Genomic DNA, 14,814 nt, shown 5'->3' on the forward strand with positions numbered 1-14,814 from the left:
AGCAAGGTTGGTGCACAATGGAGGTATTTAATTTCATATTACATGGCTGCTGGAGAATGCGTAATTTGCTCTGATGACTTGAGGCAAAGCAGGTTGGTTTTTCACATCTCTGACATCATTTTTCAAGGCTGCCAACATCACTTGCTGCCTTGAGGGCTAGCGCGGTCCAGAGCAGAGCACGCGGATAGCTGCCCATGCCCCGGCTGCATCTCGCGGGCGCCGTGGGGAGCTCACGCCAGGTCAGCCTGCAGCCGGGGCAGGAGGAGGGGGCAGAGGATGGACACGGCACCCCTGAGCTTGGTCCAGAATCGGACAAAGTGTCAGGGCGTGGGCTCTCCGAGTCGCGCTGGCCCCGCATAGTGCAGATAGCTTAACGAAGCCTTAACGAACTGCTGCTTCAGTGTTTTTTGCTTTTGCAATTCCTGTTTGAGAATGCACACGGTGCAGTGCAAAAATAAAGATTGCATCTCATGCATAATGCATGCTCCAGCAACCCGCTTCAACAAATTACCCAAGTAAATTCTTCCAATGGGGCTGGAGGGAAGAAGGAGGAAAAAAAAAATCATACAAGTATCTTTCTAAAGAAATTACAAGATAAACACATAAAAAATAGGCACGCAGGCCTTTTCTAAAGAGGGTTCAGTTCAAAACTTAAAGGTTACGTGGTTGCCGAGTGCGGAGCAGCAGGTCTGACCACATGATGGGGCAGGGAGGCAGCGGGTCCTGCAGCCCCTGGATGGACGGGGAGAGCCCGGAGTGTCCAAGGGCTTGATCTGGTGGTGCTGGGAACTTCTTAGCGGAGTGACTTCCTGGGTGGGTAGGTGGGAAAAGGGGTTACTTGTTGGTTATTTATCACTCTTGATTTGCTGGTTTGTAAAGCCGTGTTGCAATTCTACATTGATGCTCAAAGCTAGATTTTTGTGCTGCTTCTCTGGAGACAGGAGTGAGCTGGGCCAAGTACGGATTTTGTGCGGCAGGACGGAGAGGAGGGGGCCAGAAAGGGGGTGGGGGGGCCACTGAAGTGACTTGAAATCTTTGTCACCAGCCCCGGAGCAATCTGGGTTTCCCGCACCGTTGCCAGTTGCTGCTCTACAGCCTGGAGAAGCTGGAGGCTGCAGCCTCTCCTCCCTGCAAGGGACTTTTTCCTGCAAACAGATGCCACAGCCTTTCCCTCTGCAAAAAGGCATACGGTAAGTGACTGAGCTGTGTGTGCACGCTTCGCCCCCTGCTAGATCGGAATTATTCACTGCAGGATGGCAGGAGGCAGCATCCCGCTGTCCTTCTCTGCGAGCTCTTCCCTCGGGAGCGACGTGCCGCGGTCGGTGCCTCGTGTGAAACCGGGATGCCGAACTGTGGGTCCAGTGTCAGAGTTTGTGGTGCAGAGAAACGGCGTTTTAGGAGAAGACGGGGTTTGGTGTGCTTCTGCTTCGCCCTGGAAGGTGAAGGTTGGCCCATCACCCCAGCAGGGTTGCTGAAGCGAGCAGAGGCAGGGGTTTGGTGCTGGGCTGCCTGCCCCAGCCTCGGCAGGGTGCCGCACCTTGGAGCGGTTTCTCCTCTGGAAGGCAAAGCCCCTGAAGAGGGCCTGGGGGGGCTTTGCCTCGAGGGCGGCGTTACTGCAGGCAAAGAGCCGCACCAGAACTTCAGCAGGCGCTCAACGTGCTGATAACGGCACCTTGGCCGTAACGCCAGTGGCTTCCGGATCGTTCTGTTTCAATGTAGGGCACGTCTTAAGACTGTTTGGGATTGGGCTTTTTTTCATTTGAGTAATAAAAAGTCAGTAAGCCCTGGCTCCAAATCTCATCTTTCTAATGTCATTCACACTAATGAGCTCAGGCCCGATCCAGCGAGGTGTGTTTGGATTTATTTCAGCTTCCCGCAAGCAGGAGACGTGTGAGACGGGCAGCAGCACAAACCCGGAGCGGCGGCTTTGTGCTGGAGGATTTGCGGCCGCAGGAACGTGCTGGGCTCTGCACAGCTTCGCCCAACACCAGCTCCCAGAGCTGCGGCCCCACGTCTCTGCGAGCACAACTTGCTTTTGCCATCTAGTGGCTATCCCAGAAAGGCTCAAAAAAGGACCTGGGGAGCCAAGGTGGAGATGGAAGAGGTCAGGAATGGAAAAGCCAGGGAGAAATGTATGGGGGGAGGTGTCTGTGCTGTCCAAGCCGCTTTTTTTTCCAAGTTACAGACACGAACATGAGACCGGCGTGCCAGGCTTTGCAGAGCACCCTGCTGGTACAGAAAGGCTAGCGTCGGGGTTCTTCAGCCTGCGCGGCCTGGCCAGAGCGTGGCCTCCCCGGTGCGACACCGCCAGCGACGCGGCCGCGCTCGGCTGGGCGTTTGCACCGTCCGGCGGCCGAACGCCCGCCACGGGCCGCAGAACCCGCACCCGGAGGTGCGAATGGCTGCGCGCAGCCGCCTGGAAGCCGTCGCCGGGGTGTGTCGGGGGCTTTAATACCCACGGTAGCACGGGCGCCTTGGCACTGGCGCGGTTCGCCCTTGCACGTGCGCCTGCTCCCAGCGAAGCCATGCCTCTGCTTCTACGGTCATGCTTTAACCCGCAGCCCACACCTGCCCGGGGTGGAAAAAGCTCTGGGTACCCACGGCTTTGCACAGCTTGTGTCCACGGAGGGGCCGGGGGCTGGCTTTGGCTGCTTCTACATCAGGCTTTTGGTGGCAGTAGATGTCTCAAAAGTGCTGCCGCTTTCTTTTTCTATCTTTCTTTCCATATTGTCATTCCTGCTGAATTTGGAAGCGATGACAGGATTCGCCCTCTGCCTAGTTCAGGAGTGTTTAAAATAAACCCAGTGTGTAAAGAGGGCACGTTCCTCTGCTCGGCTTTTCATGCCAGCACCCTGCCCCTTTCCCAGGAGCCGCCGCGGAGCCGGCCCTCTCTGCCCCGGCAGAGGGCACCCCGCAAGGCCCCACCGGCCCCCTGGCCAAAAGGGAACTGGCAGCTTTTGTTGCGATTAAAATACCACACGGATCTGCTGCACTTTTGTTTTGAAATGCTTGAATGCATTAGCATTGATTTATTTTTAATACAACCAACCACCTGTGATTTTTTTGAATACCGTTTCTATTCGTCCTCTTTGGCAGAGGTAATTCTAACGCTGCTGTTGCGCTGCCCCGGAGCGGGTCGGCGGCACCGGGTACTGGTGTGTGTCTGAAATGCACTGCTCTGCCCCAGCGGCACGAAATACGGCCTGTATTAGGTGCTCCTACATAGCTGCGCATGTGGTGGGGCGCCTGAGGCGATGGAAAAGCCTTTTCTTTTCTCTTTTTTCCCCTTAATTTCACCTGGCCTTAGCACCCGAGAGGAGCGAGGCCGCGGCCTGCCTACTGCCCGCAGGGCTGCAACGGGAGCCGAGCGGGCCAAGGTCGCCGGCCCCGCAGGTCGCCCCTTCCCTGCTCGGCTGCCCGCAGGAGGGCCGCAGCTCGCCCGGCTCCCGCACCCACGGCACGGGCAGGATCGCACCAGGCGACCGAGCCCCTCCTTTAAGTCCATTTGCTTACGCGGCTTATTTTTCTCCTGAATAATTATTTTTAAAGGAAAATTTAATTTTGTTTAATGGGAACACAGTTTAACACTCCATAAGCTTTGTCTTCCGCCGCCCTCCATCTGGTAAGCTTTTTCTTTTTCTTTTTTTTTTTTTTAATTATTTTTAAACCGGCCCAGTAAATCGTGTGTGTTTAAGAGGCACTTCTCGTTCAGATGAAGTACTTTGATCTCACAGGATCATCTGTTTTTAAAGAGCTAATGCTCTGCTACCTCCCACCCACCCCGCCACCTCCCAGGAGTGACTGTGCCCCCCGACCTGCCCCGGCGCCGGCTCTGCTCTGACCCGCACGGGGCAATCGGAGCCCCTCGGAAGGGAAAAGGGGTCGGGAGCAGCGCTCTGAGAGGGCACAGCAGGGACTGTTAAGAAGTAAGTGACAAATCATCTCAGGAAAGGGAACCATTTCATGTATTTATTTATTTATTTTTAAGTACAGATGGTGTGGGGGGAAAAAAAAGGCCGTGGGAAGACCAAGAGACGGGGTGTACTATATATAGCCGTACAGCTGCTTCCTTCAGGTGTTGTAACTCAAAAACGTAGGATGATTAATTTTGAAAGTCGAAATGTATAGCAGATTCTGATTACATCTGAGTGTCTATAATTTAGCTACTTAGTAAAATTAACTTGACGTTTTTAGTGAGCTGCGAGGACAATAATGTGTGAAGAGACTGAAGAACAGGTTCGCCTGCATGCTCTTCCCTTACCTCCCCCCTTTTTCTTCCACTTTGCAAAGTTTATTTTTAACTTCTCCAATTTTTCTGGCACCTTTCCTCGACCTGGGCAACCGCGTCTACCTCCCGGCGGCGCAAGGGCTCGCCCGCCACGGCATGAGCTGCGGGCTCAGGTCCGGGCTGCAGGCTGGGGTCCCCGAGGCGTGCAGCCCCTCGGCGCCTGACCCCTCCAGGAAGGCTTGGGACAGCCGGGACAGCCACTTCCATGCTTCAGAGAAGGCCCGTTGCTGTGGCCGTGTGACGAAAAGCAGGTCACAGCAGGCAGCGCAGCGACGAGCGGCTGAAGGCGCTCGGCTTTACGGTGCTTCGCGTTACTAAACGCGCGCGGGCACCGCGGTGGTTGGGGGCCCGGGCTGGGAGCGGGGCAGCCGCGAGCTGCGCCGTACCCGCCCGGGGCTCGGCCCGCGGGGATGCTGCAACACCTCTGACCGGTTCATACCAAGCTGCGGGTTAGAGCCGCTTGGCGGTATTCAGTGTTAACATCCAAACTGTTGGGAAACTAATTTGAACAACCAAGGGGAGCTAGTCGGACTCGCCTCAGCCTCTACAGGCGCTGCACGCGCTACTCGCCCAGCCGCCTAACAGCCGCACCTCGCCCCAGCCCTGTTTCAACGAGCACGAAGCCGTGTTTTCCGTGAAAGCCATCACACGTTGGTCGCCTTCTAGGGCGCAACAGCCAAGGACCCAGTACAACCACAACTCGGTGAGACGTCCCAGGCCCGGCGCTAACCTTCTTGGATGAGGGGGGCAAGTTGTCTCATGTAACGGGGACCATCCTCAGCCTTGGGAAGGAAAAAATCACGCTGTGTGAACCTCATTTAGTTCAATAGAGCTGGTGCACCATAAAGTCTACTTTAGTAACCAACAATTACTTTAAATTATGGTCTTGTTAGGGTTCAACGAAACTATTTTCGCCGTCCAGCCGCGCCTGCGGGAGCTGCGGGTCAGCCGGGCTGCTGCGAACGGCAGCGCTCGGGCAGCTCCAGCTGGAGGCCGACCAGCAACGGCACCGGGCAGGACGAGCGGAGCACAACTAGGCGGGCGTTGTGCTGGTGTTCCCTGGCCTTGCCAAAATGCCGCTACTGCAAGTGTCAGCATGGGAGGCAAAAAGCCACAGTGAAAGATTTATTTAAATGTAAGAAATCTTTCTCAGCAGAAAAATGGATTTCAAAACCGTCTGGCTGCGTCCCTCGGGGCCTTCTGTGCTCTGCCCGGGGCTCGGGCGAGGGGGCACGGGGGTGACGTGAACGTTTTGCCAACAGCGAGGTGTTTTTCCATCGGGGCTTCTCAAAAGCAGGTTCCCAACCGCCCCCCTTAGCGGCGACAAGTGCTTGTACCCCGCCCCACAGACGCTGCTGGGAAGGACGGGATTAATTTGAGCTGAGCTCTGCTGTGGAGGCTTTGCTCAAGAAGGGCTCAAAGTCTGATGGTTCAAACAAAACACAAGCAGATTTGTGATTATTTTTCATTTTAATTGTCTGATTCTAAGTAATATTTTCAGACCTAGCATCAATCTAAGTTTCTAACAGGGCAATAAGCTGCCTGACGCTGAGCTTTCTTCCAAAAGAATCTTCCAGATACATTTAAAATGCTTTAAAATATCGAACATTTCTCATATTGCTACAAAACAGTGACAACTGGCAGAGGTTGGGTTTTTTAACCTACATTCTTTTAGCAGCAGAGAAACGGGTTGGAAGGTGGAGCACGTTCTGGGTTCCTTCAGGACCTGTTTGGCTCTAACAACAGGTTTATAACATGACAAGTACAAATATAAAATTTCAAATGAGCCACCTTTAAAAAAAATCTGGATTTTTCTTCAATACCTCCAGTACCTTGCTTCTGTAATAAATATTAAAAAATGTCTTTTACATTACAGAAAACGTTAAATAAGTTATTTACCAAAAGATTTCTTTTTTTTTTTTTTTTTCTTTTCTGCTTTTTGGTGAAAGGCTGATTCCAGTAAGAGCTGAACAAACATTTTTACATCAATAAATAGTAAGGCATAAAGAAGCAAACAACGGTCACAGGACCGGTCCTTATTAGCGGAACTTTCTCCTTCAGAGAATCCTTTTTTTGCTGGTGCAGGAAGGTGATTTTTGATTCTCCGCTGGTGAGACCTGGTTAGAAAAGCAGTCATTATAACGCTGCAAAAGGATCTGCAAATAGGAGCTTCTGTGTTCAGCAAATCTTCAAATTAAAGTCATAAGACTTCTGTAAGCAGAAAGACTTCTTTATGTCATCACTTTCCAGCTCAGGTGGGCTGAGACGACAGCGCCGCAGCTGCAGAGGGGGGTGTTCGGGGCGGCACTGCTCTGAGGGCAAGGGAGGGGAGGTTCAGGGGAACGGTTAGAGGGAATTTTAAGGAGGGGCTGGGAAATGTACAATCACTCAGAGTGAAGCGGTGAGAGCAGAAGGGTGGGATTTAGGAATCAAGATGTGTATCTCGTCCTTCTGGGAGTAAAGGCTGAACCTTCTGGGAGAAATCAAATCTGAACAGTGATTACTTAAACACTCAAACTAATTTAATACGCTGCATTAGCACGGAGCTGTTTGCAAAAGCTTTGCCTGTTGGGTCTGTATTTTTTAAAAAAAACGGCACCGCCAGTTACTAGCACATACACAAGCTTTAAATTCGGGTTCCTTTTGTGAACTTATTCAGTAGGCAGGTTATTGGACTGTGATCTGCGGAAGATAAACTACTGGAGGAAGATGACAGACACGTACATTAACTTAGGGAAGGCATCAGAAAGGAGAGGGTTTAGCTGTTTATGTGGTTAGTCACAAAACTCTAATTTAAACATCAAACACGAATATTTATCATACTAAACTGCTGTCGCCCAGACGTGATTAGGCAGCAAACCTAATGCAGGTCAGACTAATCCTGCAAAATGCTACCGACACAGCAACGCATACTTCTAATGAGTATATACCAAGGAATTAAATGCAAGCAAAAATTTCACTTACTTCCAGGTTTCCTCTAGCCTTCTTCAAGACATCATGAGTTAAAACCACTGGAAAGAAAGAGGAGATTAAAAAGAATATTGCACAGTCTTTCTATAGTCTTAAGACCAAATATGAAATAATGTATGACCTCCCATGTACACGACGGGCAGCGACGAGGCAGTGGCGCACAGCCCCCTGCCACCACTTCAGCTTCCTTACCACAATCCAGAACTGCTGCTCCCTCCCCAGCCCTGCTCAGAAGCTGAGGCTGACGTACAAGCAACGCCAAGCTCAGGGCAACGCTGTACGAGCAGATGGAGCTCGGGCAGAGAGGACGAGTCACTCAGGACCACCAGGCCGGTCCAAAGCAGTGCCAGCACCAGAACGCCGTTTCCTACCCCCAGCCTATGTTCCGTCTAGCCCATAATCTGCTTTAGAGATCAAAACGTCAGGGAAGCGTTGTTGAAGTTTTTCTACCGTAACAGGACCGACACATGTGAAAACACACAGAGCTCGTCACTACATTTAACGTGATGGGCATGAACAGCCCCCTGCGGTACTGACGACCTGGTGCCCTCGATCTAAGTCATCGAGGGAAGACTTTCTGTTAAGTGTGAGAGGAGACGGTGCATGAGCTAAGCACCATTTGATCTCTTAGGAAGCCTCCCTGGGCTGGGGAGGGGGCGGTCAGCAGGAGCGGGGGAGAACGGTGCAGTGGAGAGGTTACGGGGGACGATGGGCTGGGAAGAGGACAGATGGCAAAAGATGTCAGCCAGCTCCTCCAGCAGTTCAAGGGCAAAGCAACCTACATAGGCTTAGGGGAGATCGTGCCAGTGGCTTGCTCTGAAGGGTTCCAAGTCCCCTCCATTCATCCAGCTGGTTTGCCTGTGCGGGGACAGCACGAGACCTGTGAACGGAGGAGGGGATGCTTCCAAACAAACCTGATATTTAGAAATGTCAGGTTAAATATGTGATTCTCTAATCTGTGTCAGCTCCGTAACTGCTGAAAAACACCATTCGCAAGAACCAATTTAATATTCCAGTCTCAAAAATAAACAATTTAGCCATAATAAAGATTTTTCATTACAATAATAAGAACCCAGCAACTCCAAGGGTATAGCTGTCATGAGATAATTATACCCTTGGCAGATTACTGCAATTTGGCACTGCATTGTTACATGTTCAGAGGTTCAGATGAGGTTTATAAGCAATGAGTTCTCTCACCAGAGAAAGCACACAGACGACTAGGAGCCACAAGAATGTTCCAGTCTCTGCCTCTAAATATATTTAGGAATGCTCAACCAAATAACGGAGGGAACGTGAATATCCTCAGCGGAGGGGCGAGCTAACAGGGTGTTTGGAGAATGAAGGCAGGCAAGGTCACCTACTGCAATGCCTTCACTCTCTTACTAGCAAAAGGAGGAAGGAAGAAATAACAAAAACAAGTGTAAGCATCCTAAAAAAATCCAGCCGCTTCGTACGATCTACCGGCTTTGTCGTATGCTTGGTCAGGAATTTGTGTACAGATGCAATTTAGAAACATTTCTGAAATTGCTCTTTAAGGCAAAGGTAACCTGACATCCGTTAATTCCCATAATCAAGGAAACTTACAGAAAATCTTATCTAGGTCTTTCTGTGTAGCAGAGTGCTCTCTGCTCATAAAGAACTCTGCTAGTAAATTCATTTCACCTGGCAAACCAGATTTTTTCTAAATCAAAAATATTAAATTCAGTACATGAAGAGAATTTAGAGGATGTGACACTAATAGCAAAGCTGCCGCTAGTCAGGTAGCACTTTGCGTTATGGATTTCAGAAAATGCAGGCTTCATTTTATTAGGACCTAGTTCAGATGAGGTTGAATGCCCTGAAAAGGAGTGAGCAAACTAAAGGGGAAATGTACTGTATTCTTTCTGAAAGTATGGCTGGGTGGGGTGGCCATGGGGATAACATTCTGGCCATAAGGGTAAAATCTCTGCCGATTTACACTCTGCTCAGCCCTACTGAAATTACCCACTGCATCTGAGATGTCACTGGAACTAGGAACCAAGCAAAGTAAGCCAGTAAATCTACCCTAGGGATATTATTTGGACAGACATAGTAGCATAGCTTTGATTTTTATATGACAACGCCAGACTGAACTATTTAATGTTAAAACCTGAACAAAACGTAATTTTGGATTGAATGTAAGTAACTTGTGCATCACTTAATACAACAGGTCTGGAAAAACTAACCAAAAACCAGCCTATAAATGCTTAAAAAAATCTGCAGGCAGAAGATACATGTACCTTAGATAGAAAAGTTGCAGGCTACGGAGCAAGGTAACATTTATTCCTCTACACTGCATTTAAATGATCTGAGTAACTTAAAGTATTACGGCCATTCTCATAACTTTGGTATGACATGTAACAGTCTAGAGGAATTACAGATAATACAAGTGCCATCCCAGCACAGACGGAGTCATTTAGCCCCACCTCTTAGGAGAAAGTAAGGCTAGATTTTTTTCTTAAGAAGAAAATTGAGTCCTCCTCCCGCAATACACATACTGCCATAGCATGAAGGTAGAGGAGAGGTTACCTCCCTTCAAATCTCTTCTGATGAGTGATTAGATCTCTTATTAAAAGTCACCTGCCTTACACAGCTACAACACAGCCCACCTCCCACTTGTTTTCATGTTTCCACGTAATCTTCTAGATATGGCTGCTAAAGGTAAAATATTATTTCACAGCATGTCCTAATTTTTTCTTTAAAAAATGCCTCATAGTAAGCTTTTGTTTCCCTTGTTCTAAGACTTCTGTTCTCTTGCACATCTCAGTCTGGTGTAGAGCATTGACAAATCTCCTTTGTTGCTGCCTCCTTCGGCTTCTCCCAGTATTCAGCTACCCAGTGCAATACACGCGACAGACAGGAGCCTCAGAAAATCTAAAAGCCTAATTCCGCATTTGTCAAGACTGAGGCAAAATCACAATTTTGAGAAGGACAATGTCAAAAACTGCGCCTGGAATGGTCTAACAGCAACAGAAACTGTGCCCCTGTCAGGAACTGTTGTAGGATAGAAAACTTGGGGAATGGCAGTACCTGAAAGGGAATAACTCAAGTAATTAGTGGCAATTAGTGGCAGCTGCATGGATTGGCAGATCGTCAGCGGGTTGTGTAAAACCATGAACTGCTTCTCATGTTATTCTATGCAGCCTTTTGTAGTTGGGCAGCTTCCTCCCATCTGAATGAGGCTCCACCAGTTCTGTACAGTCTGAACCTCACCAACTGTTTGCACCAGCAAGCGAGTGCACGCAAGGAAACGCCACTCAGAGCAACTGCATAAGAACAGGTGCCCAGATTCCTTTTGTTGCTTCTCCAATTTTAGAGGTAGCTACAGGTTACGGAAACAAAAAAAGAACCAGTAAGAAAGCACACACTTACAATGGTCAAAGATGACCTTCTCCATGTTTTCCTTCAGCTGGTTTGTGGAGTGCAAGCGTTTCACCGTGCTGTGTAACTTCTTCTCTTGCTCAGACAGTTTCTTACGTAATCTAAGTATTTCTGCTTTCATTCCTTCATCCTAAATTGATGTAAGAAAATATTATATTCAAGCATTATATAAAAGTACTTTGTACATTGTTAATTGCTAAGTACTTTTGTACAAGAGGCCTCAAGCTTCCTTAGAGTATGAGCAACCTGAAGGAGTGAAACCTCACTGAGTGCCTCTCCTTCCACATTCGTGTCCCCAGTGGCATGATTCTGTGACACCTGCCAAGAGACAACGACAATTCTTCGCTGGCTTTTAGTGCAATTAATTTTTCTGCTAGTCTGAGAGAAGTCTTAACACCAGCACCTTTTCTTGTTTTTAAACTTCCATTCCTCTCTTTTTTTGGTTCCCCCCCCCAAACTGGAAAATATAATGAAGGCCAGTGCCATGGGACCAGCAAGCCCTGTCTGCCCGGTTCAGAACCTCCAGCTTCCTTCTCCAGCATCCTCTTAATAGGTGATAACTGCCTTTTGCTGAAGGGCTGAAAAGCATTGTACAAATGACCGGATGCTTTTATTGCAAAATCATTTGACAGCATCATTACTCAAGGTTCAGTTTTCAGCCCCAATTCTGACTAAGCTATGGTTAGTATCTTAAAACAGGACTAGGAGTAGCCCTGACACAGCCTGCTGGTATCGCTGATCTGGATCCTCGTGAAAACTTAAGCTTGGATGTTTTTCTTCTTGTTGTGCCACTTGTTAAATAATAGTATCATCTGGAATTTGCCCCTAGCATTTAGCTCTTCAGAAGAACTGATTACTCACAACTCCTATGGGGCTGAAGAGAAAGCAGTGAATCCTCAGCATCTTTTAGAATCGAGCTTCAAGAGATACTCTTTCATATACTGCATTTAAGACATCAGAAGTATTCTAATATCCTTAAGATCGCTCAGGATGCTGGGTAACAAACTCCAGAAAAGGTTCTGTTGGACTCTAATTAAGTGCAGTCCTGGGAACTCAGATCCCACACAGACTAAGGTCAGGTTTTAAGTGGCTGATCAGATCAAGCAGGTTTAGATCAGTGCGAGAGCAAAGCATTCGATGCATCGCACATACACTGAAAGACCTGTGTGTGTACCTGTGTATGGTATGTCCAGATACTGCAATCCAGGCCAGCATATAGCTATGTAGAATATACACATAAGGATAAAAATGGAAGTGTACACGCTTGCCAAGACATCCCAAACAGGGAGCTGAAACATCAGCGAAGTATATAGACAGCACAGTTCATTCTTACTGCTTTTGGATTTTACACATTTAAGAACGCGAGAGAACAACAACAAAAATGTTATTAAAATTATATATAAAAATTTACTTTCCTAAAGTTGGGGTTTTTTTCCAGCAATACCCTGCCTCCCTTAAGAAACACATACAAAAACCGCAGTGAAAACACGTTAGATTTATTTTAAAGCCAGAGTTTGAAACAGTTTCATTACTGAGTGGTGGTACCATGACAGTATAGATAATTCATTCCTCATTCCATTTACTTCCATTCATTTGCATAGTGCAATCCTTTTTAGTTAAAATGTCATAAAACTTGTCTCAGGGTTTTGTCACACTTTTAAAAAAGCATCCTATTTTACAGCTTAGGCATCAAAAACGTAAAAGGAAAGTGTAGCTCAGATTACATCAAAGTTGCTTAAGTTTCTGTTGTTACCAGTATATGCACAATCACATTGAACTTGGCTCTATAACAGGGAGTCCAAACCTTTTCTTGTTGAAATGGAATGTTTGCCACCTGCCTAGGTTCCCTGAATATCATGTAACAGGGTTAGAGATTACATCTTTGATATAAAGTATTCTGTAACTAAACACCCCGGTGTACAATATGGTCAGGATAGAAAGCCAGCACACGTTCAGCCTTTGCCTTCAGAGACGAGAACTAACTAAATCCATGTGTCCAGAGGCTGGGCATCCTGGGCTCATGATTTTCAACAGATTTTGCCAAATGACATGTTCCTAACTCGTGTGTCTTCCTTGACAGGTGACAATATTAAAAACAAACAAACAAAAAACCTAAAAAGAAAAACACACACACACACAAAAAAAAAAACAACCCAGAATGAAACATAATATTACCTGAGTGCCATGGGTAGTACCGTGTACAGCTTTCAGTGGAAGGGAAACCCTCCAGAGAAGTTTCAGTAAACGTGCAGCCTCTTCTAAAATCTGCTGTACCGTGTGAGTATTTGCAGATAAGCTGTGCAGTGATGCCTGGTCTGGTACCTACATTATGGGATTAGAGACGTAATATTTTATGCTTAAAACTTTATGAAAATGTAATCCTAATTAATGGTTTAAACCCAGTTGGTGTGATTTCATACTGAAGATGACGTACACAGCTACTGCGTGCCACAAAAGGTACCTTGCTAGTTTGTTAGACTGCTGAATTATGCATTATCTGAGAATTTCAGGAAGGGAGGGGATTCATCCTAATCAATAGCCATGATTAATAATAAATAATAGATTATATTTACTAGGCTTACTATGCCACATGGTAATAGTTGGCAACTCTCTTCTTTCTCCATTTGCATTCCGCATCACATTATTTGAAAGTCAAATGATTACAGACATCAATTTAAGCAATATAGATGTTTCTTCTTTAGCAGACCCTTTAAACTGTTCCATTTAATGCTAAAATAACTATCAGGACACACATAAAATGTTTTCCTCTGCTGACAGATGAGAAAACCAAATTGAGGAAATTGCATAAATGTCAAATAAAGGAGGGAAAGAATGCAAGGGAGCAAATGAATTGCCAAAGCAATGGTGATACAGAAGGGGGAAGGGTAATGAAAGAAAAGCATTCACAGTTCCTGCCCCGTGCAGCATATCTTTTCAATACTTATTTAGCATTGTTATCTAACCAGAATCCTCCTGTCACATAAAATATCCCATTTGCTAAGTAGTTTGAAATGTCAGTGATGTAAAGCTTGATAGGAAACTGCAAATTGTGAAACTTACTGCTTTTATCTTTACACCAACAAAACAAGTTAAAAACTTACAGAGAGATTACTTTTTCAGTCATTATCAGTATCTTAACTAGGTCATTTGAAAATATATGATACTTCACAGAGTCTTAAGTGTCATTCAGCCATCATTTTACTGTGTGAGCACACATGAGATACTGCAAAAACAGTTTCAGAATTGTTGAAGACTGCATCTTCAATAGCTTTACTAATTATAACTAGAATTTATCCATGCAGTAAAGACCTTCTGGTTTTTGAAGAGCAGTGAGCATGTTTTTTACATCATCTATATTATCATAAAACCATAGGGGTGAAAAGGACCTTTATTAATCACCTAGTTTACTTTCCCACTCCAAGGCAGGAAAGCATAACATGTAATTTTTCAAACATTTGTGTAATCTGTTCTTAAAAGCGCCTCCAGGAACAGTGTCTCTATGCAGCCTCCATTCCAGTGTTTCGCTGTTTTTACCACTGACATGTTGTTTTAAATGCCCGATCCAAGCCTCTCCTGCTGTGGCTTAAGTTTCTTGGTTCCTTATTAGCTGCCACAGACATGTACAGATTGTTCCTTCCCTTTTGCTGACACTTGTAGGTAGATCTGTCTTACTGAATCCACCCCACATACACTATCAGTAACTGTATCCAGAAATTAACAATATTAAATAAGAAAAAATTAACATAAGTAACCACTAGTTGTTCTCCTGATTCTAGAGGAAAAGAATTCGTATTATTCAATACAAGGCAAATATTTTACTGGTATAAGAACTATTATGTCTAAGACTACAGCAAGAGCACCATGACCATATCACTGTGTCACACGTGACACGGAAAGGATGAAACACTACGTCTTAGAAGACGACGACAGTATTTGATCATTAATGAGATATTTATGTTTCTAGACTAGCTGATATTGCTGAAGTGTCCAACTGATACCAGGAAGTGGAAAAATATTAAAAACCTCCCTACTATGAAACAACCCTCATTAGCATACATCAATCATTAACGTACAGATATCACCTGGTGTTACTAAAGGGCTGAATACAGGTAAGTGGGGAACTTTATCTCCCATATATCAGATTTCTTTTAACTGTC

General features: G+C 46.5%; 1 protein-coding gene across 1 annotated transcript in view; it reads right to left on the reverse strand.

The window, feature by feature from the left end:
- Nucleotides 1–6,194: 6,194 nt before the first annotated feature.
- Nucleotides 6,195–14,814, reverse strand: part of CDK5RAP2 (CDK5 regulatory subunit associated protein 2) — an 83,386-nt gene continuing 74,766 nt past the window's right edge. Inside the window, 4 exon segments of the mRNA XM_075112262.1 lie at nt 6,195–6,405; nt 7,253–7,299; nt 10,649–10,787; nt 12,833–12,979. Coding sequence (XP_074968363.1) covers nt 6,346–6,405; nt 7,253–7,299; nt 10,649–10,787; nt 12,833–12,979 — 393 coding nt within the window. The 3' untranslated portion in view covers nt 6,195–6,345.

This window comes from Phalacrocorax aristotelis, chromosome 17 (assembly GCF_949628215.1).
Source record: "Phalacrocorax aristotelis chromosome 17, bGulAri2.1, whole genome shotgun sequence".
In the NCBI taxonomy this organism is placed as follows: domain Eukaryota; kingdom Metazoa; phylum Chordata; class Aves; order Suliformes; family Phalacrocoracidae; genus Phalacrocorax; species Phalacrocorax aristotelis.